The sequence below is a fragment of the Canis lupus genome, chromosome 20 (genome assembly GCF_048164855.1).
Source record: "Canis lupus baileyi chromosome 20, mCanLup2.hap1, whole genome shotgun sequence".
Taxonomy (NCBI): domain Eukaryota; kingdom Metazoa; phylum Chordata; class Mammalia; order Carnivora; family Canidae; genus Canis; species Canis lupus.
Window position 1 is genome coordinate 47,742,172 of NC_132857.1, and position 25,887 is coordinate 47,768,058.

A 25,887-nucleotide genomic window follows, 5' to 3' on the forward strand; every position below is an offset into this window, starting at 1 on the left:
GTTCAAAACCAATACTTTGAAGACAAAGAAGCAATAAATCAACCACGATTCTTATTGCTTGTTAATATATTTTTCCTTAAGTCTACCAGTCAAGATTGCTTTATAACAACATACTGAAATGCAATTCAAGAAAATACACTTTGCTCTAATTAAAACATGGAATTACTTTTTTTCCTGGAGCATTTTTATATGCATTGTGCTATTTGTACATTTCTCCAGAAGAGGTTATGCTAGGTTTGCCAATGTGCATTCTGAAAACTGCCCCCAAGTTTGCTGTCTGAAAGAGCACATAAATGCTAGAACCTATTACCAGGTGAGCTCAGTGCTCCATCTTTCCAAAAACAACTGGATTGCAATGCATCTCCTGCAGAATTCCATGAAGGACACTTTCCAAGATTCAAGTCCCCCAGTCATGGCATACAATACAATTCCTGCACCATATGGAACACCCACCACCCAAGATATTAACCTGAAGAACTTACTTGTGTTAATATGATCAGACTTGCTGCTCTTTGGGGCTGGTCTCTCACACTGTGTGCCTGACCAGTTAGTGGAGCATCTAGAAAAATTAAAAAAATAAAGAAGAAAAATTGGTTTATAATAAAACTCACAAATCTGCTAATATAATAACTTTAACCAAATGAAATGAAGAGCCAGCCATCACTGATTCATAAATATTAGGTATAGAGTTCTGCTAATGTCCTGTATATTGCCGGTATGTGGAGGGTAGTTTCAACCGGACGTCATTTGTTGAAAATTTTTTTAAAAATTTAGGTTTACAGTCATTTTTCTTATCCTATGTTAAAACTTAAATTTAGTATATTTTATAGCAAAACTGAAATCTTAATTAAGAATTAGGAATCAATTTAAGAAGTACTGAAAATTGCAAGTAGCCACAATAAAAACTGAGTTGGCCTGTCAAGCAGATCGATCTTTAAGTTTCTGGGACTTTTTTTCCCCTGGCCTGCTCTATGTCCAAAGTTTAATTAAACACCCAACAGCAAATGGTCATCTGTCTCAGTTCAAACCGCAGAATTTTTACTCTTCTAATCATGCATAGGGAAATGCAGTCCATTCCCATTTAAAATCAGACTTCTGTCTCTATGGAATCAAGAAAACGTGCCCAAGTTTTTAGTGGAAGAAGCCGTCTTCCCCATATAGGTACCATGACACTATGATGAAAAGTCTAACAGAGGGTGAAAATAATAGATCTGGTTAAAGTCCTTTACTTAAACATAAATCACAGCCATATAATTAGCTGGATGCATCAAAATAAATGCTGGAATGGTTTTAGCTACATTTCAATAATGCCTATTGGCTAGCCCAAGATGCCTCTGTGCATCTGTCAGAGGAAATCCACAGAGAGACCGCTTAATTGGCTTCAATTCTTATTTAAAATGACTGTCAAATGTCACCATATTAAGAATAGTTGCACACAGTGAAAGAACAGCTTCCAGAACCATTTCAAGTAGATCTCTCTGGGCATGGTGGCCAAACTAAATAACTGCAATTTCAAGGTTTCTGCCAATAATGTCATAGTCAATTCAGATAGCTGAAGCTGTGCTTGGAACTAGGCTTCGATGATGCCATGTGAATTATCTGGGATATCTGTGAGGACAGCATTGGCTCTCCAAAAACATGGGTGAAAGCTCATAAAATCATCATGACTGAAAACTTCAAATCATGAAAACAAAAATTTGTTTCATTAAAGCATATATTAATGTCAGCATAATTGACAATAATGTTATCATTCAAGAATATAGTTATTTGATTAATAATGATATTGTAAAAGTATGAGTATGGATTATGGTTTAAATGAATATTAATATCATATTATTATTAGGTCATCATGCATCATCTTACCTTTTTGTTTAGATTTTTTATAACAAGTTTATGTATCTATTTCCTATACACATTTACTATATACCATAATGCAATAAATCATTAAAGTAGATAAATAAATTTTAAGGCCGGGTCAATGACTCTGTCTACATTCCTGAAGTAAGGTAATGGAATGAGCACACTTTTACAAAATTATAATAAAGTGAACAATGGATAAAATCATTGATTTTTAAAAGTCATTTCTTTTCCTCACTTGTGGTTTTACAGATGATGATCTACATAACTGTTCCAATTCTTTACAGTTTCTAATTCTTGACACAGTCCACAGATAATACAAAATAATGTCTTTAGGATGATTTTGTAAAATGTTGTTGGAGTGAATTCTGATCATTGCAAAATTCTTTCTGTTTTACATAGAAAGAATTTGTCACATTTGTCAAATCTTCCTGAGGAAGTTTTACATACTAATGGAAAAAAGACCAATACTGATTGCTTAATAATTTTATTATGTAGCTTATGTATTCAAGGTTATTTTTGTGCAGGCATATTGAATTACTGATTAAAATATAAAGATTGGCTCTTTACATTACCTTCTTTGATAACCAAATAAAAACAAACCTAAATCAGGGTTCATGTTAAATAAGAAGAATGACCTGAGATACATTTTGTTATGTTATTACTAGAGATAAGAACCTCTGGGCTCATCATTACACTGAGATGCTTAGAAGTCAAAAAGTGAAATTGCTCAAAATAGGAGGATTAAATGCTAAATTACCAGATTGTGTTTGGACACGAACATCACATATTTTAATTACTTTAGGAAGTGATGAAATATATGGCTTTAGAACCCCGGAAGAATAAAAAGAGATTTTTAAGCAAAGAAGATAAGGATAGTGTGATTCTCAATTCCAAACTCTGGAATTATTTAGGTAAGACAAGTGGTAATTCTGAACTGTACTAATTATCTATTTTATCCAGAACTTGGAACCCAGTATTTATGATGGATAAAAGAAATCACCTACTAATGGTAATAAATCTCTTCTCTTTTAAATTGTGGAACCACTTTTAAATTCCTAATCTTCAAGGAATATTTTACTTATTACATACTGGAAAAAACTCTCAAAGACTGTGCTGGAGAAATAATTTTAACAGTTATACATCTTAATAAGCTGATGATCACCTTGCAATTTTCCCTATACTCCTTATAAAACAATGTTTTATGGCCAAAGATAAAATGTATTCTACTGTTCAACATTTGTTACATTTTTTAAAAATTATCTCTTTTGAGATACTAAATCAAATAGAAGTCATTATTCTTGTTGCCTACCTTACAAAATGACTACTTAAGGCATTTGCTGCTCCACGAGCTCTTCTTCCAGTGGTTGATTTAAGACCAAGGATTTTTACCATCTTTAAAGAAATTCATAAATTTCTATACTCTGAATAGACTACAACGATCAAAGCTATTAAGGGCAGAACATTTAGGAATCGGAATATCTGAGGATCATCAAAATTTCTTGTCCAATTCCTCACTGAATCATTTGCATTACCGTGCTGACTATGATATTTCTGGCATCTCTTTTTCATTATTCCTCAAGTAAAATCCACAGTCCATGCCCTGGTCACCTTTAATCTGTACTGTTGTAATCCACTGCTCCCTACTAGTCATCTTCAGATAATTGTCTTCAAGGAAGGCCTTCGTGTACCTCCCAAGATTTAAAATAAATTTTTAAATGTTTTTTAAGTTTATTATTTATTTATTTTAAATATTTTATTTATTTATTCATGAGAGACACAGAGAGACAGGCAGAGACACAGGCAGAGGGAGAAGCAGGCTCCATGCAGGGAGCCCGATGTGGGACTCAATCCCGGGACCCCGGGGTCACACCCTGAGCCCAAGGCAGGCGCTAAACTGCTGAGCCACCCAGGGATTCCCTATTTATTTATTTTAGGGAGGGAGGGAGAGGAGAAGAAGGAAAGAATATCCAAGCAGACTCCTGCTGAGTACAGAGCCCAACACAAGCCTCAATCTCATGAGCCATGAGATCAGGACCTGAGCAGAAACCAAGAATTTGATGCTTAACTGACTGAGCTCCACAGATGACTACCTGCCTTTACTTTATTCCTTACCAGCACAAACACTTCTGTGTCATTCCTTTTACAATTATTCTATAGGTTGTTTCCTACTATCCTTAACCTTAGGACAATACAAATCCCCTTCTTTTTCTTATGTGTTTACCACTATGGCAGTCTGAATTATTTAAGATTTTTAACACTGGTGAATTTTAACTAAGTGTTGTTGGAACATGGATAGAGAGAGAGAGAAAGAGGTAGAGAAAGACTTATTTATCTAAACTATCTTTTATCCTTCTTTTTTTCACATCATCATATAAAGATATTGCTTCTGGCAGGTTCTTTATACATTTTTTTTCATCATGATAAATGTACTGTTAAATCTCCATCTTCTTTTTCTCCCACCCTCCTGTCCACCTCCCCTGTGGTAACCATTTGTTCTCTACAGGTAAGAGTCTGTTTCTTGGCTTCTCTCTCATTTTTTCTTTGCTCATCTGTTTTGTTTCTTAAATTCCACACATGAGTGAGATCATATGGTATCTGTCTTTCTCTGATTGACGTATTTAACTTAGCATTATACTCTCTAGCTCTATCTATGTTATTGCAAATGGAAAGATTTCATTCTTTTTTTATGGCTCCTAGCAGTTTCTTGAAGTCAATAGCTGCCTGGTAAAGTGTTATAGATTTTACAGTTTTTGACTTCTTCCCTTCTCTCTAAGGCTATTGACATTAAAAAGAAGATTATTTACTGCTGCATTATTTTCTTAATCTTATTCTTCCGCTTACATTATAGCTATATGTATAAAATAGTCTGAATTCTAATATATTTTGTGATATTTCATTATGTTCTATATTAGTATGGTTAGCAAACTGAAAAAAATTGCTAAAATTGAAATTCTAGAGTCCCATATATCAGGGATTTTCATTAAGCAGCTTGGAGTTTGGACCAGAAATCTTCACTTTGATGAAGTGATTCTGATGCAAGTAATTCACAAATCACACTTCAAGAAATATTTGAGACAACTTATTGCTATAGTCCCATAGACTTTGTCCTTATATCAAATATTATTTGATCTTTTAAAAAAATTTTGGGTGAGAATAATAATATGCATGCCCAGCATGATTATTCAGAAGATTAAATTATATTGGTAAAAGTTCTTTACATAGTATTAGAAAGCTGAGTGAGTTTTTGATTTTGATAACTAATTTTCATCTGAATGTTACTACATAAAATATGCAGTTAGTTGAAAAGTAGTGTTAGAGGACATAGTTAGTAGTTACTGTGTCCTTTAAAAATTTGTGAAATTATTGTATAGTTATAATATACTCTGTTTCAATTGTAATATTCTGTATCACAAGGGAATACCTTCATGTAAAGGCAATAGCAGAACAGATATTACTAGGAAGAATAGTAAACATTTTCAGAATATCAAAATCAGGTTAGCAAATATAAAGGGGATAAAAAATAATCTCTAAAAGGAACAGTTTTTACAGGTAAGCATAGATACAAGCCATATAATTAAACTGTCCAAAATACTGCTATCTCTGAAGTAGTACAGTGATTGAGAATTGAGAATATTAGATACAAAATACGACAGGTGTTGTAAAATCTGAGATACTACCTTTCACTGTATAACAATGATCAACTTACATGGACTACAAATGTCATATTGCAGAAATGTGGTCTAGAGTCACCTGCTTTGGGAGAAGTTCAAAATAAAATAATGAGATTAATATCTACTCCCTTTTTTCATCAAATTTAAAGGTCATGGGACTCTTCTGACCAAAGTAAAATTCAAAGGTGAACCTTAAAGTAATTTGGAATTGAATTTCTCCTCCTCAATATATGTGCTAGGCTACCCTTATTAACCATGATGATAGAGACATTCAGGGAAAAAAAAAAAAACTCACAGGGGAAAAAATGGCACAAAGGGATTAAAGAAACTTTAGAAAACTTGTGCACAGTGTCATGCATGCTTTAGTGTTCCAAAAGCTTCAGTTAGAAAAATTGAAAAATTCTACATTTTGTGCACTAGATTTATATAGTACTATTTCCATATTTCTGTAAAGAAAATTTTAAAAAAAGCACTGGCAAAATACTTTGTCCAATTAATTTTGCAAATTTCTGGTGTTGAAATGACTGCATTTGCATGGTGTGCCTCACTTTGACTCCCTTTGACTCACTATACTGTTGTGTAATTCCCAGTATTTTTTGTGCCTTCTCCATGCGAACAGTAGTTTGTAAGATGTTATGTATTTAGACAGATATTTATTCACCGGTTTGTTAATTTTATTGTAAAACACTTTTCAATATATTATTGTTTCATGACTTTCTGAGTTAAAATTATTTCATATACACATAATGATTCATATTTTTTTGTAACATGCCCCCTAAATTTCCTGTACTCACTTTGATGTGAAATTTTGCATAAGATCCAATTAACATTTGCTGAACTTTGTGCCAGATCTTAGGATAAGTATATTCATACGAAAAATACTCTTACTCACTCTTGTAATAACCTAGGAGTTGGAATTACTATGTGAAGTGAGGATGTGCATATTCAAATAATTTGCCAGGAAAAAAAATAGCTTAAGTAGAGGAATAAAATGTGATGTCATTATTTCATTATTGTTTTCTGCAACAATGCCATGATCGTTCTAATTCAATGCAGGAGTAGGAAGAAATGCTTTTCTTTAGTCCCTTATGCCCAGGAGAGTACCAATTTCTCAATAAAAAGTCAGAATATTGTCTGAACAAAAGGAAATAGTGTATTTTTTTGAGTCATAGATTTGTAAGAATTACCACATTGGCTCAGACCTGTGATCAAAATGTTTAACATTCTGTCTCTAGCAGTGAAATTGAGGAATATATTATTAAAGAGTGTTTATATCCTTCTTGACATCAATTTCACATCTTTATATTGGTTCCAAAATATTGTACGTGTGTCTAATATATCTTTAAAGATCCATTATCTATAAATTCATCTATATTATTACTCAGTCCACTCTTGAACTTCCAAAACTATTGACCCTATATTTCACTTATTTGGTATTTTTTTACATACAATTTTGCACTACAATTTCTATTTATGCAGTACTATTCTCAATCTAAATTTAACTGTTACTTCTTACATGGGAACAGGCAGGTATTACCTTGTTTTTTGTTTTTTTTTTTTTTTCAGAAAGCTTAAGGTAGTAGCTTAAATTTATGTTTGTTTTTATAAGTATACTTGATTCTACTCTATAAGAATATAATTCATTGTTTTAAAATATTACATTAAATCATTGTGTTATCTAGTACTGATAAGATTAGTAAGACAAAACTAATCTTACTTTAATATTAAGAGAATTCGATCAGAAAGGGTTCTTGGTTTGAGAAATGTTAACGTGATAAAGTTAACAAAAAAGATATTCAATAATATCTGACCAGTAATTATTTTAGGAAAAGTAAAAATTAATAAGAAATTGAAAAGGTGGCAATGAAAGAAATAAAATTAATAGAATGGATTTTTAAAAGTGATTTATTTTAAGAAGAAAGGTAGAATAAAAAAAAGATGAAATCTAGTTTGCCAAGTAATTACCCATAAAGGGAAGTTTGTTAAGATTGAGTGGTTTAAGTTAGAAATGTTTAAACATATAATTTTGCACAGGCTACTTGAGCAGAAATGGCCACCAAAGTGTGAAATGATGACTGAATAAATACTAAAAAAAAGAAATCTATAGTAATGAAAAAGTTTATCATCTAGATATTCACAGAAAATTTTATTGAAAGCAGATCTGAAAAGCATGAGGTGTTTTTTAGACTGAGTAGACAATTTGTACTTCACTGAGTACATGCACCAGATAAAAAGGAATAGGAATAATAATAAAATTAGTATTAAGTAATATGATGGATGTAACTGAAGACCTAAAAGCAGGCTATTACGTTAGAAACAGTGGTTATAAGGCTATAGCTAAAGGTGAGAGGAAAAACATGATGTATGCTGTAATACAATAAGAGGGCTCTCTCTACACATTGCCAAGACAAAAGGCCAATCCTACAATTGTCTTAAAAAGCTACCAAACCATAAGGGGTGGGATTCTCTATGCTTAGTGCCATGGACACAAAGTAACTATTTTACCACCTGAATATTTTGTGATTTAGCACAAGATAAAGGTGAACAATAAAGAATATTTCTATTAAAAAAAAAAAAAACACCTCATGAATGCCCTTCCTATTTCTTAGGGCTTTTGTGTGGTACCAGTGATGAAATTTGAAACAAATTATTATGAGGATGTCTGGCATATCTAACTGTTACATTTTTAAGTATCATTCAAGATACATTAATCCCATGCAAATCTGAGGCAATGGTAGGAAGATCTGGAAGTGTTATCACAAGGTTTTGAGTGTATGAATGTCTTTAAGTCCAATATAACTTTAATTCTCTAAAAAAATATATTTAATTTACTTTCTATTGCACTACTCATGTGCTGGGAAATTGATGTTAGTCAGACTAATTTATAGCCCAAATCACTGAAAAATGATTCTGACATCAAAACGGTCTCTGCTTTCTGATACTTCAGCATAGCCTTTATTCTACTTACAAGACTACTACATGTTCTCCAAAAGCTAACACGAAAGCTTCCCATCAATCATTTGTACTTGATTAAGGCACCCTGTGTTAGTATCAATATCAGCTTCCCAATTACCACCTTTCAGCCTTCCTCAAAATCTAGGACCTAAACTTTCAAAATATTTGTTTTACATTTAATTGTTTTAAAAAATAAAACAAGTAATCAAAAAAAAAAAAAGAGAGAGAGAGACATAGATAGATTGAGAATGATTTGCTAAAGTCAAGATTCAGTATGAATTAAACAATTTGTATATCTCATGTAGATGTTAGTCATACAACAGTCACCAGGTCTGTTCAACATTTATAGAATCATGTTGCAGGCAGAAACAAGGAGACTTTAGGACAAAAGATGCCCATTAACACATTTCTTTCCTAATCCAAATGTTGATTACTTTCTGACTGAAGGTAAGAAGGTTTATGCAGGCAATGGGTAAAAATTGATTTAGGAAGTAGAGAATAATATCTTCAATAAATCTAAAATGCCATACAATATTACAGTTACATAATTTTACATTATGGAGAAAACTGCAATTTGGGGTTATAAACATTTTTATTCATTTGGTCAGCATACAATCATAAATATGGTACATTCTATATGCATATTTCCATATGATAAGTATCTAAAACATGCATTTGCCTATAACTATGCTAGATTGTGATGAACTTAAGGTGGGGATTGTGTATTATTCATCTTTGTATTCTATCATTTCTATCTTTTTAAAAAAATTTATTTATTTATTCAAGAGAGACACAAAGAGAGAGGCAGAGACATAGGCAGAGGGAGAAGCAGGCTCCCTGTGGGGAGTCAGATGTGGGACTTGATCCCTGACCCAAGGATCACACCCTGAGCCAAAGAGATGCTCAACTGCTGAGCCACCCAGGCATCCCTGTAGTCTCTATTTCTTGAGCAGTCTCTGGCACATGGTCAGTGTGTGTATGTTGCCATTTAACTAAATGAATAGATCCACAAGGCAGGGAAGATGCATGGCTGAACACATAAATATGCGACTGTATAGAGAGAAGTTTCATAAACATATGGGGTGCTTATTTTATGAAGAATATGTAGCGCCATTCATAAGAACTTGCTTTCAATTAGTTGTCAGTCAGTCATTTCTCACTAAAAGGAATATTGATCCACTACGGGAAACACTTCATATAAAAGAACCACAGTAATAGGCAAATCTTTTCTTTCTTCTTTTTTTTTCTTCTTTCCTTCTTTCTTGGCTTCTCTTTTCCCTACCTTTCCTCTTTCATTCATTAATTCTTCCCTTTATAAAATCAGATGATCCCATTCTAGCAACATGGGCATGAAAAAAATTTACTTATTCAATGATACAAATTGTGTGATATTTCATTTCTTGTCTCAGGATGCAGTCAACAAAGAAATGCTTTTTCTTTCATGACAAAAATTCTAAAAGTGCTTGCCTGATGAAAAAAAAAAATATATATGGCAATTAAATTTAATTTAAGGGCAGCCCCAGTGGCGCAGCAGTTTGGCGCTGCTTGCAGCCCAGGGTGTGATCCTGGAGACCCGGGATCAAGTCCCACGTCGGGCTCCCTGCATGGAGCCTGCTTCTCCCTCTGCCTGTGTCTCTGCCTCTCTCTCTCTCTCTCTCTCTCTCTGTGTGTCTCTCATAAATAAATAAATATTTTTTAAAAAAGTATTTAAAAAATAAATGTAATTAATTTAATTCAATCATTTAATTTAAACTATTGTCTGAAATTAAAATGCTGGTATGCAGGGATACAAATTGCCATTTGTGTGAATTTGGAATCAGACAGACCTGTATTGTAGTCTCTCCTCCCCTCCTCATAGGCAATTCACGCATTTCAGTTTTTTAGTTTATAGTAACAGGAGAGGGGGAGGAGCAAGATGGCGGAAGAGTAGGGTCCCCAAATCACCTGTCTCCACCAAACTACCTAAAAAACCTTCAAATTATCCTGAAAATCTATGAATTCGGCCTGAGATTTAAAGAGAGACCAGCTGGAATGCTACAGTGAGAAGAGTTCGCGCTTCTATCAAGGTAGGAAGACGGGGAAAAAGAAATAAAGGAACAAAGGCCTCCAAGGGGGAGGGGCCCGCGAGGAGCCGGGCTGAGGCCGGGGCGAGTGTCCCCAGGACAGGAGAGCCCCGTCCCGGAGGAGCAGGAGCTGCACCGACCTTCCCGGGGGAAAGGGGCTCCAGGGAGGTGGAGCAGGACCCAGGGGGGCGGGGATGCCCTCGGGCTCCCGGGACACTAACAGACACCTGCGCCCCGGGAGATGCGCCGAGCTCCCTAAGGGCTGCAGCGCGCACGGCGGGACCCGGCGGGACCCGGAGCAGCTCGGGGGGGCTCGGGCGGCGGCTCCGCGGAGGGGGCTGCGCGGCCCGGGAGCGCGAATCCAACAGCGCAGGCTCCGGAGCACAGGGCGCCGGGACACAGCCCAGGATCCCGCCTCCCCCGGGACAGGCAGAGGCCGGGAGGGCCCAGGACAGCAAGGACGCTCCTGCCCCAGCTGAGCACATCAGCGGCCCCGCCCCGGAGATCCAGGCCCTGCAGACGGAGTTCCTGCCGGAGCTGAATCCAGGGCTCCAGAGCTGCCCCGCCACTGGGGCTGTTCCTCCTGCGGCCTCACGGGGTGAACAACCCCCACCGAGCCCTGCACCAGGCAGGGGCACAGCAGCTCCCCCAACTGCTAACACCTGGAAATCAGCACAGCTGGCCCCTCCCCCAGAACACCAGCTAGACGGACAACTTCCAGGAGAAGCCAAGGGACTTAAAGTACACAGAATCAGAAGATACTCCCCGGTGGTTCTTTTTTTGTTTGTTTGTTTTTGTTTTTGTTTTTGTTTTGTTTTGCTTTTTGATTTGTTTCCTTCCCCCACCCCCTTTTTTTTCTCCTTTCTTTTTCTTTCTCTTTTTCTTCTTTTTTTTTTTTTTCTTCCCTTTTTTTTTCTCTTTCTCTTTTCTTTCCTTCTTTCTCTCCTCTCTTTTTCTCTTTTTCCCAATACAACTTGCTTTTGGCCACTCTGCACTGAGCAAAATGACTAGAAGGAAAACCTCACCTCAAAAGAAAGAATCAGAAACAGTCCTCTCTCCCACAGAGTTACAAAATCTGGATTACAATTCAATGTCAGAAAGCCAATTCAGAAGCACTATTATACACCTACTGGTGGCTCTAGAAAAAAGTATAAAGGACTCAAGAGACTTCATGACTGCAGAATTTAGAGCTAATCAGGCAGAAATTAAAAATCAATTGAATGAGATGCAATCCAAACTAGAAGTCCTAACGACGAGGGTTAACGAGGTGGAAGAACGAGTGAGTGACCTAGAAGACAAGTTGATAGCAAAGAGGGAAACTGAGGAAAAAAGAGACAAACAATTAAAAGACCATGAAGATAGATTAAGGGAAATAAACGACAGCCTGAGGAAGAAAAACCTACGTTTAATTGGGGTTCCCGAGGGCACCGAAAGGGACAGAGGGCCAGAATATGTATTTGAACAAATTCTAGCTGAAAACTTTCCTAATCTGGGAAGGGAAACAGGCATTCAGATCCAGGAAATAGAGAGATCCCCCCCTAAAATCAATAAAAACCGTTCAACACCTCGACATTTAATTGTGAAGCTTGCAAATTCCAAAGATAAAGAGAAGATCCTTAAAGCAGCAAGAGACAAGAAATCCCTGACTTTTATGGGGAGGAGTATTAGGGTAACAGCAGACCTCTCCACAGAGACCTGGCAGGCCAGAAAGGGCTGGCAGGATATATTTAGGGTCCTAAATGAGAAGAACATGCAACCAAGAATACTTTATCCAGCAAGGCTCTCATTCAAAATGGAAGGAGAGATAAAGAGCTTCCAAGACAGGCAGCAACTAAAAGAATATGTGACCTCCAAACCAGCTCTGCAAGAAATTTTAAGGGGGCCTCTTAAAATTCCCCTTTAAGAAGAAGTTCAGTGGAACAGTCCACAAAAACAAAGACTGAATAGATATCATGGTGACACTAAACTCATATCTCTCAATAGTAACTCTGAATGTGAACGGGCTTAATGACCCCATCAAAAGGCGCAGGGTTTCAGACTGGATAAAAAAGCAGGACCCATCTATTTGCTGTCTACAAGAGACTCATTTTAGACAGAAGGACACCTACAGCCTGAAAATAAAAGGTTGGAGAACCATTTACCATTCGAATGGTCCTCAAAAGAAAGCAGGGGTAGCCATCCTTATATCAGATAAACTAAAATTTACCCCAAAGACTGTAGTGAGAGATGAAGAGGGACACTATATCATACTTAAAGGATCTATTCAACAAGAGGACTTAACAATCCTCAATATATATGCTCCGAATGTGGGAGCTGCCAAATATATAAATCAATTATTAACCAAAGTGAAGAAATACTTAGATAATAATACACTTATACTTGGTGACTTCAATCTAGCTCTTTCTATACTCGATAGGTCTTCTAAGCAAAACATCTCCAAAGAAACGAGAGCTTTAAATGATACACTGGACCAGATGGATTTCACAGATATCTACAGAACTTTACATCCAAACTCAACTGAATACACATTCTTCTCAAGCGCACATGGAACTTTCTCCAGAATAGACCACATATTGGGTCACAAATCGGGTCTGAACCGATACCAAAAGATTGGGATTGTCCCCTGCATATTCTCGGACCATAATGCCTTGAAATTAGAACTAAATCACAACAAGAAGTTTGGAAGGACCTCAAACACATGGAGGTTAAGGACCATCCTGCTAAAAGATAAAAGGGTCAACCAGGAAATCAAGGAAGAATTAAAAAGATTCATGGAAACTAATGAGAATGAAGATACAACCGTTCAAAATCTTTGGGATGCAGCAAAAGCAGTCCTAAGGGGGAAATACATCGCAATACAAGCATCCATTCAAAAACTGGAAAGAACTCAAATACAAAAGCTAACCTTACACATAAAGGAGCTAGAGAAAAAACAGCAAATAGATCCTACACCCAAGAGAAGAAGGGAGTTAATAAAGATTCGAGCAGAACTCAACGAAATCGAGACCAGAAGAACTGTGGAACAGATCAACAGAACCAGGAGTTGGTTCTTTGAAAGAATTAATAAGATAGATAAACCATTAGCCAGCCTTATTAAAAAGAAGAGAGAGAAGACTCAAATTAATAAAATCATGAATGAGAAAGGAGAGATCACTACCAACACCAAGGAAATACAAACGATTTTAAAAACATATTATGAACAGCTATACGCCAATAAATTAGGCATCTAGAAGAAATGGACGCATTCCTGGAAAGCCACAAACTACCAAAACTGGAACAGGAAGAAATAGAAAACCTGAACAGGCCAATAACCAGGGAGGAAATTGAAGCAGTCATCAAAAACCTCCCAAGACACAAGAGTCCAGGGCCAGATGGCTTCCCAGGAGAATTTTATCAAACGTTTAAAGAAGAAATCATACCTATTCTCCTAAAGCTGTTTGGAAAGATAGAAAGAGATGGAGTACTTCCAAATTCGTTCTATGAAGCCAGCATCACCTTAATTCCAAAGCCAGACAAAGACCCCGCCAAAAAGGAGAATTACAGACCAATATCCCTGATGAACATGGATGCAAAAATTCTCAACAAGATACTGGCCAATAGGATCCAACAGTACATTAAGAAAATTATTCACCATGACCAAGTAGGATTTATCCCTGGGACACAAGGCTGGTTCAACACCCGTAAAACAATCAATGTGATTCATCATATCAGCAAGAGAAAAACCAAGAACCATATGATCCTCTCATTGGATGCAGAGAAAGCATTTGACAAAATACAGCATCCATTCCTGATTAAAACTCTTCAGAGTGTAGGGATAGAGGGAACATTCCTCGACATCTTAAAAGCCATCTATGAAAAGCCCACAGCAAATATCATTCTCAATGGGGAAGCACTGGGAGCCTTTCCCCTAAGATCAGGAACAAGACAGGGATGTCCACTCTCACCACTGCTATTCAACATAGTACTGGAAGTCCTAGCCTCAGCAATCAGACAACAAAAAGACATTAAAGGCATTCAAATTGGCAAAGAAGAAGTCAAACTCTCTCTCTTCGCCGATGACATGATACTCTACATAGAAAACCCAAAAGTCTCCACCCCAAGATTGCTAGAACTCATACAGCAATTCGGTAGCGTGGCAGGATACAAAATCAATGCCCAGAAGTCAGTGGCATTTCTATACACTAACAATGAGACTGAAGAAAGAGAAATTAAGGAGTCAATATCATTTACAATTGCACCCAAAAGCATAAGATACCTAGGAATAAACCTCACCAAAGATGTAAAGGATCTATACCCTCAAAACTATATAACACTTCTGAAAGAAATTGAGGAAGACACAAAGAGATGGAAAAATATTCCATGCTCATGGATTGGCAGAATTAATATTGTGAAAATGTCAATGTTACCCAGGGCAATATACACGTTTAATGCAATCCCTATCAAAATACCATGGACTTTCTTCAGAGAGTTAGAACAAATTATTTTAAGATTTGTGTGGAATCAGAAAAGACCCCGAATAGCCAGAGGAATTTTAAAAAAGAAAACCATATCTGGGGGCATCACAATGCCAGATTTCAGGTTGTACTACAAAGCTGTGGTCATCAAAACAGTGTGGCACTGGCACAAAAACAGACACATAGATCAGTGGAACAGAATAGAGAATCCAGAAGTGGACCCTGAACTTTATGGGCAACTAATATTCTATAAAGGAGGAAAGACTATCCATTGGAAGAAAGACAGTCTCTTCAATAAATGGTGCTGGGAAAATTGGACATCCACATGCAGAAGAATGAAACTAGACCACTCTCTTTCACCATACACAAAGATAAACTCAAAATGGATGAAAGATCTAAATGTGAGACAAGATTCCATCAAAATCCTAGAGAAGAACACAGGCAACACCCTTTTTGAACTCGGCCATAGTAACTTCTTGCAAGATACATCCACAAAGGCAAAAGAAACAAAAGCAAAAATGAACTATTGGGACTTCATCAAGATAAGAAGCTTTTGCACAGCAAAGGATACAGTCAACAAAACTCAAAGACAACCTACAGAATGGGAGAAGATATTTGCAAATGACATATCAGATAAAGGGCTAGTTTCCAAGATCTATAAAGAACTTATTAAACTCAACACCAAAGAAACAAACAATCCAATCATGAAATGGGCAAAAGACATGAACAGAAATCTCACAGAGGAAGACATAGACATGGCCAACATGCATATGAGAAAATGCTCTGCATCACTTGCCATCAGGGAAATACAAATCAAAACTACAATGAGATACCACCTCACACCAGTGAGAATGGGGAAAATTAACAAGGCAGGAAACAACAAATGTTGGAGAGGATGCGGAGAAAAGGGAACCCTCTTACACTGTTGGTGGGAATGTGAACTGGTGCAGCCACTCTGGAAAACTGTGTGGAGGTTCCTCAAACAGTTAAAAATATACCTGCCCTACGACCCAGCAATTGCACTGTTGGGGATTTACCCCAAAGATACAAATGCAATGAAACGCCGGGACACCTGCACCCCGATGTTTCTAGCAGCAATGGCCACTATAGCCAAACTGTGGAAGGAGCCTCGGTGTCCAACGAAAGATGAATGGATAAAGAAGATGTGGTTTATGTATACAATGGAATATTACTCAGCTATTAGAAATGACAAATACCCACCATTTGCTTCAACGTGGATGGAACTGGAGGGTATTATGCTGAGTGAAGTAAGTCAGTCGGAGAAGGACAAACATTATATGTTCTCATTCATTTGGGGAATATAAATAATAGTGAAAGGGAAAATAAGGGAAGGGAGAAGAAATGTGTGGGAAATATCAGAAAGGGAGACAGAACGTAAAGACTGCTAACTCTGGGAAACGAACTAGGGGTGGTAGAAGGGGAGGAGGGCGGGGGGTGGGAGTGAATGGGTGACGGGCACTGGGTGTTATTCTGTATGTTAGTAAATTGAACACCAATAATAAAAAAAAAAATATAGTAACAGGAGAGAGAGAATGATACTTCCTGCTTTGTCACACATTGTCCATAGATATCACCTCATATGACATCACCTTTGTTTTCTCCTCAAATCCACTTCCTTTTTAGTTTGTTATCTATTTTTTATGTTTTCCTTTTACTGCCTCAAAAGATTTTTCCTTATTCCTTCCTTGTTTTTTGCAAGGTAAGTTGATTATTTTAAAATCTAAAAAAAAAAAAAAAGCTTCCTTGGGATATTAAATGACATAATGATGTGTATAAAATTTACACATCATTTAACTTAATTTAATGCAAATGATGATATTATGAATATTAAATTATTAAATTTAAAGGCTGTATACCTCATGCCAATATCTACATAGTTGTAATTTCTGATTTGTATGCTCATTAGAAGAAGTATTAGGCTTAAGATTTTATACTCCTTTAACATAATGACTTCTGTCTGTTACTATTGTACTATAGAAAAGGAGAAAGAACATATTTTCTTAAATAATGATAGTATAAGGAATCTTTAATTATTTTTTTACTCTGAAATCAACGTTGCTATTTAAACCATATGTGCCTGATCCTTTTCTGGAAAGTGTATAAAATTAGTTGGGGGTCAGGTACGAGGCCTTAGAGTGACTATTTAGTTTTCTTGACTTTTCCCAGCAATGGAATAGGAGCAAGAAATAAGCATTTGTTGTTAAAAGCATCTGAAATTGTGATTGTTTTCTATCACAGTAAAATCTGGGGAAAGCAGTCTAAATAGAAAAAACATATTTAATTGTTAAAGAAGTAACATTAACAAATGAAAATATTATGTGGTTATATTGTGGTTTCTTTGGTTATTCCGATTTGCTGATTATGTGAAATCATATATATGATTACGTGTCCCCAAATCAAGGGAAGATAATGTGAGAACATCAAAGCTTTATAACTGTAGCTGCCCAATATATATAACTCTGTAGTAAATGCTCTTTGTTAAGTAGTGCCACTGTACTGTCAAGGCGAAAACTAGACTTAAAAACTTGTACAGAAAGATGTGATATCTGTATTGTGTGTTTTCCCCACGGCACTGCCGGCATGGTGAAAGCTAGGAAAAGTTACAACTTGTTACCTGGGATCATATAGGATAGCTATTGATGTGACAGCTTTTCTTGGCCTTACTACTCCAAAAGACGTGCACATCTCATATTTTCTGTTTTGAACATATGCCAAGGGGCAGGAAAGCAAATAAGGAATGTGCAATGACCTGACTCTTACAACGTGGACAACCCAGGCCCCTAAAGTTGAATTGCTCAATACCCCTGCTGAAAAGTTGTGATCTGTTTGAAATCACTCATGACAAGTTCCTTGGTTCTTCTTAAATATTCTCTATGGGGCCACAAGGTCGCTGGTCCACATGGAGGAATGCTGCTCAGCCTGACAGCAAGACCACAGAGAGCAAACCCTGGAGTCTCCTTTCTGCAAGACCAGTATTTTCAGAAACCAAGTCCTTAATTAACTGCAATGTAGAGAATAATTCCTATCTCTTTAAAATTTGTGACAGAAACAGAACTTGTTATCCTCTTCCCAAAAGTCCCGCCAAAGGCTTCTCTAGTACTTGTACATTTTCCTTACGTGTTTCTCACCCTAAGGACTTAGAAAATAATGCTGAACTTTTAATAAAATAATTAGATTGGAACAATCACAAAACCAAAGAAAATGATGAAACACCTAATGCAGATTTCTCTCTTAATGAATGTCCCTTTGGTATTTATATATTTGTTTTGCATCTTTCTGCATTTAAAAATTCTACTTCGAAAATGATTATGAAACTAATTCTCCTGTGTGTTTTCTAAGGAAATTGAGGGCAGACCCATTGTCCTTTCTTTCTCAATAGGACTTGAGCTGGGCTTTACTTACTATCCATGCACTGCTTGCGTTTTATTTATGCCACATAGCACCTTATTTTCAATAAGAAGCACTTTAAAAAAAAAAAAAAAGCTGCACTTTATTTTTCACCTTCAGACTCCTAGAAGCCCAGATTATACCAGGTTATGATCATTTATGTCTGGTGTATTACAATGGCTTTAAGATTTTCCTTTTTAATTTTTTTTAATGTTTATGTTGAAGAACAATACTCTATGTTCTTTACATATATTATATTTCTTAATCCTGTTGTTTCTAAAATTGTTTCTAAAACAATTTTAGAAAGTACATGCTATTAGCATTTCCATATTAAGATGACAAAAGAGCCAGAGGAGAAAAACTAAACAACCAAAACAAACTGCAATCCTGAGATATAATATCCTCTATCACTCGGCTCTTGTATGCCTTGTTTACCACAAAACACTTTTAAAAAGTCATTTTTTAAGTCATTTTTTTTAATTGAAAAATATCTTTGTCCTTTTCATTGCAAATTGGGATTAATTTTTAAATCTCTCTCTCTCTCTCTCTCTCTTTTTTTTTTTTTGCAAACCCATAGCTTCTGTTCCAGCACAGCACCGTGTCATCAAAACCTTTCTAAAACATTCAGATGGCTATGATATTCCATATTTCAAACATTATCAGTGTTCCTCTATTGCTTATGGAATGAATTTCAAATTTCTAGCTAAGCATTCTATATTCCTCAGAATTATTTCACTGTCTAATATCATTGTCCAATCCTCCTTTATAAGCATTATTTATTTACATCACTCAAATTCCCAGAGCCCCTGGCATGTTCCTTCTTCCCTCATCTTTTACTTCAAATAGACTCACAGGCCCTCAAGGGCAGGGGCTATACCTTACTTTCCTCTTCTTCCCTGTCTATTTTTGATAGAGATTCCCAGACTAAAAACAATAAACAAACAAAAAGCAAGGAGAAGTGACAACAAAAACAAATAAAATTATGTTCTTCTAATAAGTTAAGATGTTGAATTAAACCTACTTAGATCTTTACAGAGAGCTATTTAACCTGGATTCCAGAACACTCAGGAAACACCTCAGGGTAGCATTAGATGGTATCATAAAGGTGAGAAAGAGAATAACAAATCATGATAAGATCAAACACTTTTCTGTTTTTTTTTTTTCCTGACTCTTGTAGTTTTGAAAATTTAATAACAAAGTAGGATGTGGTATTATAATGATTACAGAAAGATGATCATATCATAGGCTGTCAGATCTTGCAATACAATATAGGCACCAAGACATTATTTTTTAGCAACATTAGCTAAGAACATACTATGTGCAGAACATATGCTAGCTATTAGGGCAAAACAGATAAATCAGACACAACTTCTTACTTGAAGGAATTTACAATCTTCCAGAGAGAAACAGACATATAAATTTAAAGAAGCCATAGAGTGTACAACAGGCAACATTCCCAGGCCAATTTCATAGAAATATGTTCCATGTCCAAAGGCCACACACAGATGAGAGGTCAATTTTAGCCATAAAATATGGAATATCATAGTGGAGTATGAAAAATGGAAGCACACACACATAGTCTCACACACGAATGATCAAAGAAAGGAGATAATTTTTTTGGAAACCATTTTTTCCTAAAAAAGATGAACAAAAAAACCAGATACCCATATAAATCTAAGTAAACCAAAAAGGAAAAAAAAAAAAGGTAATAGATTGGGGGGAAATGCTCATAGTACGTTATTTTTAGCTTTTGTTTGAAATGAAGAAGTAAAACATAAAAACTAACATCACTATCTTGTTTTTGGCCAAATGGAGAATGGTTCTTGCCATGGGCAAGAAGCAATAATATATATTATAAGAAATGTCTTGGAGCTCTGCCATTTTCAAAACAGTCAGTGCCTGAATTGATAGGATTTCAGAAGCCATGCACTATCAGAGTTAGATCTTTTTGGTTCTCTTTTTTCAGATGACACAAATAAGTTTAAAAACTGCCTTTTTTCTTCTCTTTTTAAAAAAGAATATAGATTATATAGAAAACTATTTTTAAAAAGTAAATATTACCCAAATTCTCCAATAAGGGATAACCATTAGCCTTTAAGCTACACAGGTCAAATATTTTTGTGTTTTGTTCACAGATTAACTCTTTGGTGCCTAGGATATTGTCTGGCTTATAGTAGGTGCTCAATAAATACTTGTTGAGGAATGGCTATAGGAAGAGAAGATTGACAGTATTTTTGTTTTCTCTGAGAGGGCAAAATATGAACCAATCAAGGAAACCGACACCTAAGATTCTAGTTCTTATAGACTTATATACTAGACTAGGGGTTATAATAAGAAATAAGTGAAAAGAACTATTATCTTTTGAGCTTAGGTGTAAAGAGACTACTCATACACTTAGCTAAACCTTGGCATATTATTTTAAAGTGTCAGAAAAATAAATTATGAAACCATAGAGAAATACTGAATAAAAATATTTAATCATGAACCACAAATTTTATGATTAGTTCTTCAGTTACTGCATAGTATGAACAGATTTTCTATTATTCTTAGTGTTGCTGCTAATGGACATTTTGTTTTTCAGAGTCTTCTTAGATGTTTTAGAGGGATTTGGGGAGAATTTGTATCTGTGGTTGTGACTCCAACCAAATTTTAAACCAGGTTGAAAGCAAAACTTCAAATGGGACTCAGATTTAAATATATTATGCCTCATAGACTTATAAGTGAATGGTTAGCCCAAACTTATCACTTTACAGATAAGGAAAATGTGACACAAAAAGACATTAGTCACTTGCCCAAAATCATAGCTAGTGTCATTCATATATTTGATATATTTGGACCTAATATTTCCATTTCTGAGTGTTAGTCCTAGAAAACTAAATGAGAAATTACAAACATATTTAGATACATGTTTGTATCTTTGGGGGGAAAAGTTAACACAAGAACACAAGAACAAAACCGCACACCTAATAACTGAATGATACATGGTTAATTATATAAAGTAGGGAAAATGCAGACAATGGGACACTGGGCAACCACTTAAGAATAAAAGCATCTAATTGTGTTAAGAAACTGAATGAACAGAAACCAAAAACAATAGTGGACTTAGACTGGGACTTATACTCTCAACTACCTTGTTTCTCAGAACTTTGGATTTGGACTGAATTACACCAATGACTTTCCTGGTTTTCTCTCTCATTCTCTCTCTACGTGCGCGCGCACACACACACACACACACACACACACACACACACATCCATCCTCTTGGTTCTGTGTCTGACTAATGTGATATATGTAGTTATATGTAAATATATATAACATATAATATACAAATATATATTACATATTATAAAATACTTTCCTCATTAAATTTTGATTCTTTTCTTCTGAGAAATTTAGCTAAGCCCCAGTCAGTTAAGATTTACTATTCACTTTCCTTGTGCCACATACAAAGGGTATCTGAGTTGAGACTATTAGGATAATAACAGGTAAATGGAATAAAGGAGAAGCATTTCAGTTCAATGAGCTGTTTGAGCAGAACATCTAAGAGTGGAATGGTCCTGCCGTAATGTGACAAGGCTGTGTGTGTGTGTGTGTGTGTGTGTGTATAAGTATGCTAGTAGTGATGGGAGAAGTAGGGTAGCTACAAACGTGATTTTATTATTGGAAGAGGAAATGTACTGTAAATATTGCTGAGAGATAATGCTGTGAATGTTTTAAAGAAAGTTAAATCCCATATAAATGAAAGTCTGACCCTTGCAAGTTATCTTAGAAGTAGGAATACACAGTTAACTTGATACTGAGTTGAATAGTTCTTCACAGTATTGATTTTTAAACCTCACAACAAAAAAACATATAACAGCCAAAATATTGTCAAGATAGCACACATTAGATTTTTTTCAGATTTGGTTTTAACCTAAGCAATATCACTTACTTTAAAAATATCAAAACTCTCTCCAAATAAGCATAGAAAATCCTAGATTTTATTTTTCTCTAGGATTTTCTGTGGAGTTTTCTTTTTCCTCCATATGTAGTAATAAGTGAAAATGTCCATCAAGAGACAAAAGTGAAGGCTTTCAAAGAACAAATCTATTTCTTAACTTGAAGGCTACAGTAATAAAATTTCCATGTGGAAAAAAAAAATCTGTCACCTTCATAGATCTGAATACTTTATAGACTTTCCAAATGTCTATTAAGTCCTGCACATTCAAATAGTTTTCCACTCTATGAAAAAAAAGAAAAATGTACTACCAACAAAACTTAAGCAAGCACTATATCTTATCTTTTAAAGCAATTTTTTGTTTCCTGTAAGGCTTTTAGATGAAATAGTACACACTAGCTTTTCATTAAAAATACGTGACCACTACCAATTGATATCTGAGGCTGAAATCTGTATTTCCAAAAAGCTCATAAGGATAATTGACTATTAGGAAGATATCCCAAGGGCTTAATATTCTCCTGTCATATAGAACTTTCAAACCATCTCCCTTAATGGCCATCCAATGGCAAAATCCAATAAACCATTTATAATTTCGTATCCTCCTTAAATTGTCTGGACTTTCTCTTTCTTTCTTTCTTTTCTTTCTTTCTTTCTTTCTTTCTTTCTTTCTTTCTTTCTTTCTTTCTTTCTTTCTTTCTTTCTTTTCTTTCTTTCTTTCTTTCTTTCTTTCTTTCTTTCTTCTTTCTTCTTTCTGTTGATATTCTTTCATACTCTCTACTCCTTTGAATTGAAATAATCTACTTTGACAAGTTCCCTCCAATTTCTATTTTTTCTCATTTACTTTTGTTGATTCCTTTATAATACAGTATTAAATAGTAGTCTTTTCTAGATTCCATCCTTAATCCTCTATTCCTCTTCCTATAAACCCACTCTCGTGTCATGGCATAAAATGCACCACATCAAGTGGCCCCAATATCTCCCTCTAGTCTTCTCTCTCCTATTTTGCCACATAGGCTAAATTCTGTTCTCAGCAACCATAACCTTACTTTCAAACCTATTCTCTAGCTCCTTAAAAAAAGATTTTTAGTCATTCCCCATCTGTACAAATACTATACATTTTTTTTTTTTTTTACTGTGAAACTATCACTTCATCTATGGAGTTTTCCTCTCTCCAACTAATCATCATTAATTGATCTCTATTGAGATGTTTTCCCACAACACTTTGGTCTTATTTCTTTTTTTGTTTCTTAAGTTTGTCTCAAATGTTTATTTAAATTCCAGTTAGTTAAGGTATAGTGTAATATTAGCGTTAGGTCTAGAATTCAGTGATTCATTACTTACACAGAATGCCCAGTGCTCATGACAAGTGCCTTCCTTAATTCACATCACCCACTTCACTATTATAACAATTGCCAAATGGAATTTTAAGTTTTTTAAACCCATTCATCTACTAAAATAAATTTTAAGTTCTTACAAAGTAAAAACCATGTTGGAATTAGTATAGCATAAGGAGAGTAGTACAGTGTAAGAGTTATCACCGGGGCATGAACTTCACAATCAAACAAATGTTTGAGTCCCATCCGTTCTTAGTATGTAACCTCAGTGTTATAGTCTGTGAAATGAGGATAACAATTACATGATGATGATGATGATGATAATAATAAGAAGAAGAACAGCATAATATTCTAACTTTATATAAAATATATAAAGTGCCTAACATAGTGCTTGGCAGAAAGTATTTGCTAAGTCAGCTTTAGCTCTTATTAATTATCTTTCCGAATTTACATAGGGTCTCTTTCATTATAGGTTATCAATAAACATTTGGCAAATGAATGAATGAATGACAGCAGAATGTCATTCTCTCCTCTATGCTTCTTTTTATAGCTTAAGATATTTGAGGGATTCAGTAAGAATTACTGCTACCATCAGAATACATTTTAGGTTGTAAAAAACAAAGGCATGGACAAAATTCCCATAAAACCAAATGCACAGAGACTAACATATGCAAAAGTAAAATAATTTTCTTCTAAATCTTTCCAATTAATGTATTTTTCCTTGCTGAGTTTAAAAAATAGGCTGATTATCATCTTATAAGGCCAGGTGCCTCTGATGATACTTGGTAAGAGTAAAAAGTGGAGAACATTTTTGTGGGCTGCTATGCCCATGAAAAATGGATTCTGGGGACACAGGGGCATTCTGTGGGCAGGCATAGTCCTACACCTATTTATGGGAAGGAAGGAGGGTGGGTCTGAAATGTTATGTGTACTTTGCCTGGACATAATGAAGAGGGACAAGATTAATGAAGACTGGGCCCCAGAACAGGCATTACTGGTGTCCTGAAAATGAAGTAACATGGGTACCTAGATCAATGTTTGGCTAACAATCACTCTGGACTTAATAACTCTGAAATATCCAAGAATCTCTTGCCCTTGCTCTTCTTTCCTCCAGTTGCACTGCCCAGGTTCCAGTGCCCATCACTTTTCTCATGAAGTCATGCCAAACCGTATCATGTGGGGCCCTTGCAGCTGGTCTTCAAGGCTCTCCCACACACATCAATGAGCATCACCTTCAAAAGCCAACTCCTTCATCTCAAGCCTCTCCCTCAAATCTCTTTGGCTGATCATTCATTTCAGGATCCTATGCAATCCCCTAACTATGGCATAAATAAGATTCTAATTTATCTTTTCAGTTTTGTGTCTGTCTTCGTGCCCCTCCCCCTCCCAACTACAGTCACCCTTCATTCTAGCTATATACAACCACTCACAGTTCCCCAAATAAGCCATTAAGTCTCACATCCATGTCTTCGCTTATGCTATTCTTTCTTTGCAGAATGGTCTTCCCAACCTCACTGAATGTCATGAACTACATAAACCACAAAAGATTGCCTTTTTGTTAAGCTTCCATTTCCCATTCTGAACAAATCACTTGCCCTGCTAAGACTCCACTGCCCTCTCTTTTTTGCCTGTGTTCACACTTATATTATTATAGGTTAATTAGTTGTGTATGAATTTTCACCCCATTAATTAATGAGCTCCTTGATGCTGGGGGTTAAATTCCATTCATCTTCACTTGTCTAGGATTTAGCATACTTTCAGGGTCAATAAATATTTGCTGAATGGCTGAAGAAATTTAGGGTGGAGCCAGGTTGAGGTAGAACTGAAGAGTCTCCTCAGTCTTCACTTACACAGGTGCAAACCTGAGTATGAATGAAAAGTCAATGCCTTAAAAGATCAGTTTACATACACTTTGTAGACTAATATTTAAAGTGTTATTTTTGGATGTAGTTTATATAGGAATATTGGTTTGACATATTCAAATATCTTCTAGAAAAAAAGAAGGAATACCAATTTTTCCCTGTTTAATTAGTTTAATCACTTCTCATATTTTTTTGGACAATTATCTAAATAATGACATTTTTAAATAAAAAAATAGATTGTGAACAAAACTGTAGAGTTTTGATAATGAAACATGTGAATTTCAATACAATTGTGCTTCAAGACCATTACTAAGTACACTGTGATACCACCATGGGGTTAGTA

General features: G+C 35.5%; 1 protein-coding gene across 1 annotated transcript in view; it reads right to left on the bottom strand.

The window, feature by feature from the left end:
- LRP1B (LDL receptor related protein 1B) overlaps positions 1 to 25,887 on the bottom strand; it is a 1,825,680-nt gene that overhangs the window by 17,966 nt on the left and 1,781,827 nt on the right. Inside the window, exon 87 of the mRNA XM_072789062.1 lies at positions 483 to 559. Coding sequence (XP_072645163.1) covers positions 483 to 559 — 77 coding nt within the window. The remainder of the gene's footprint in view (positions 1 to 482; positions 560 to 25,887) is intronic.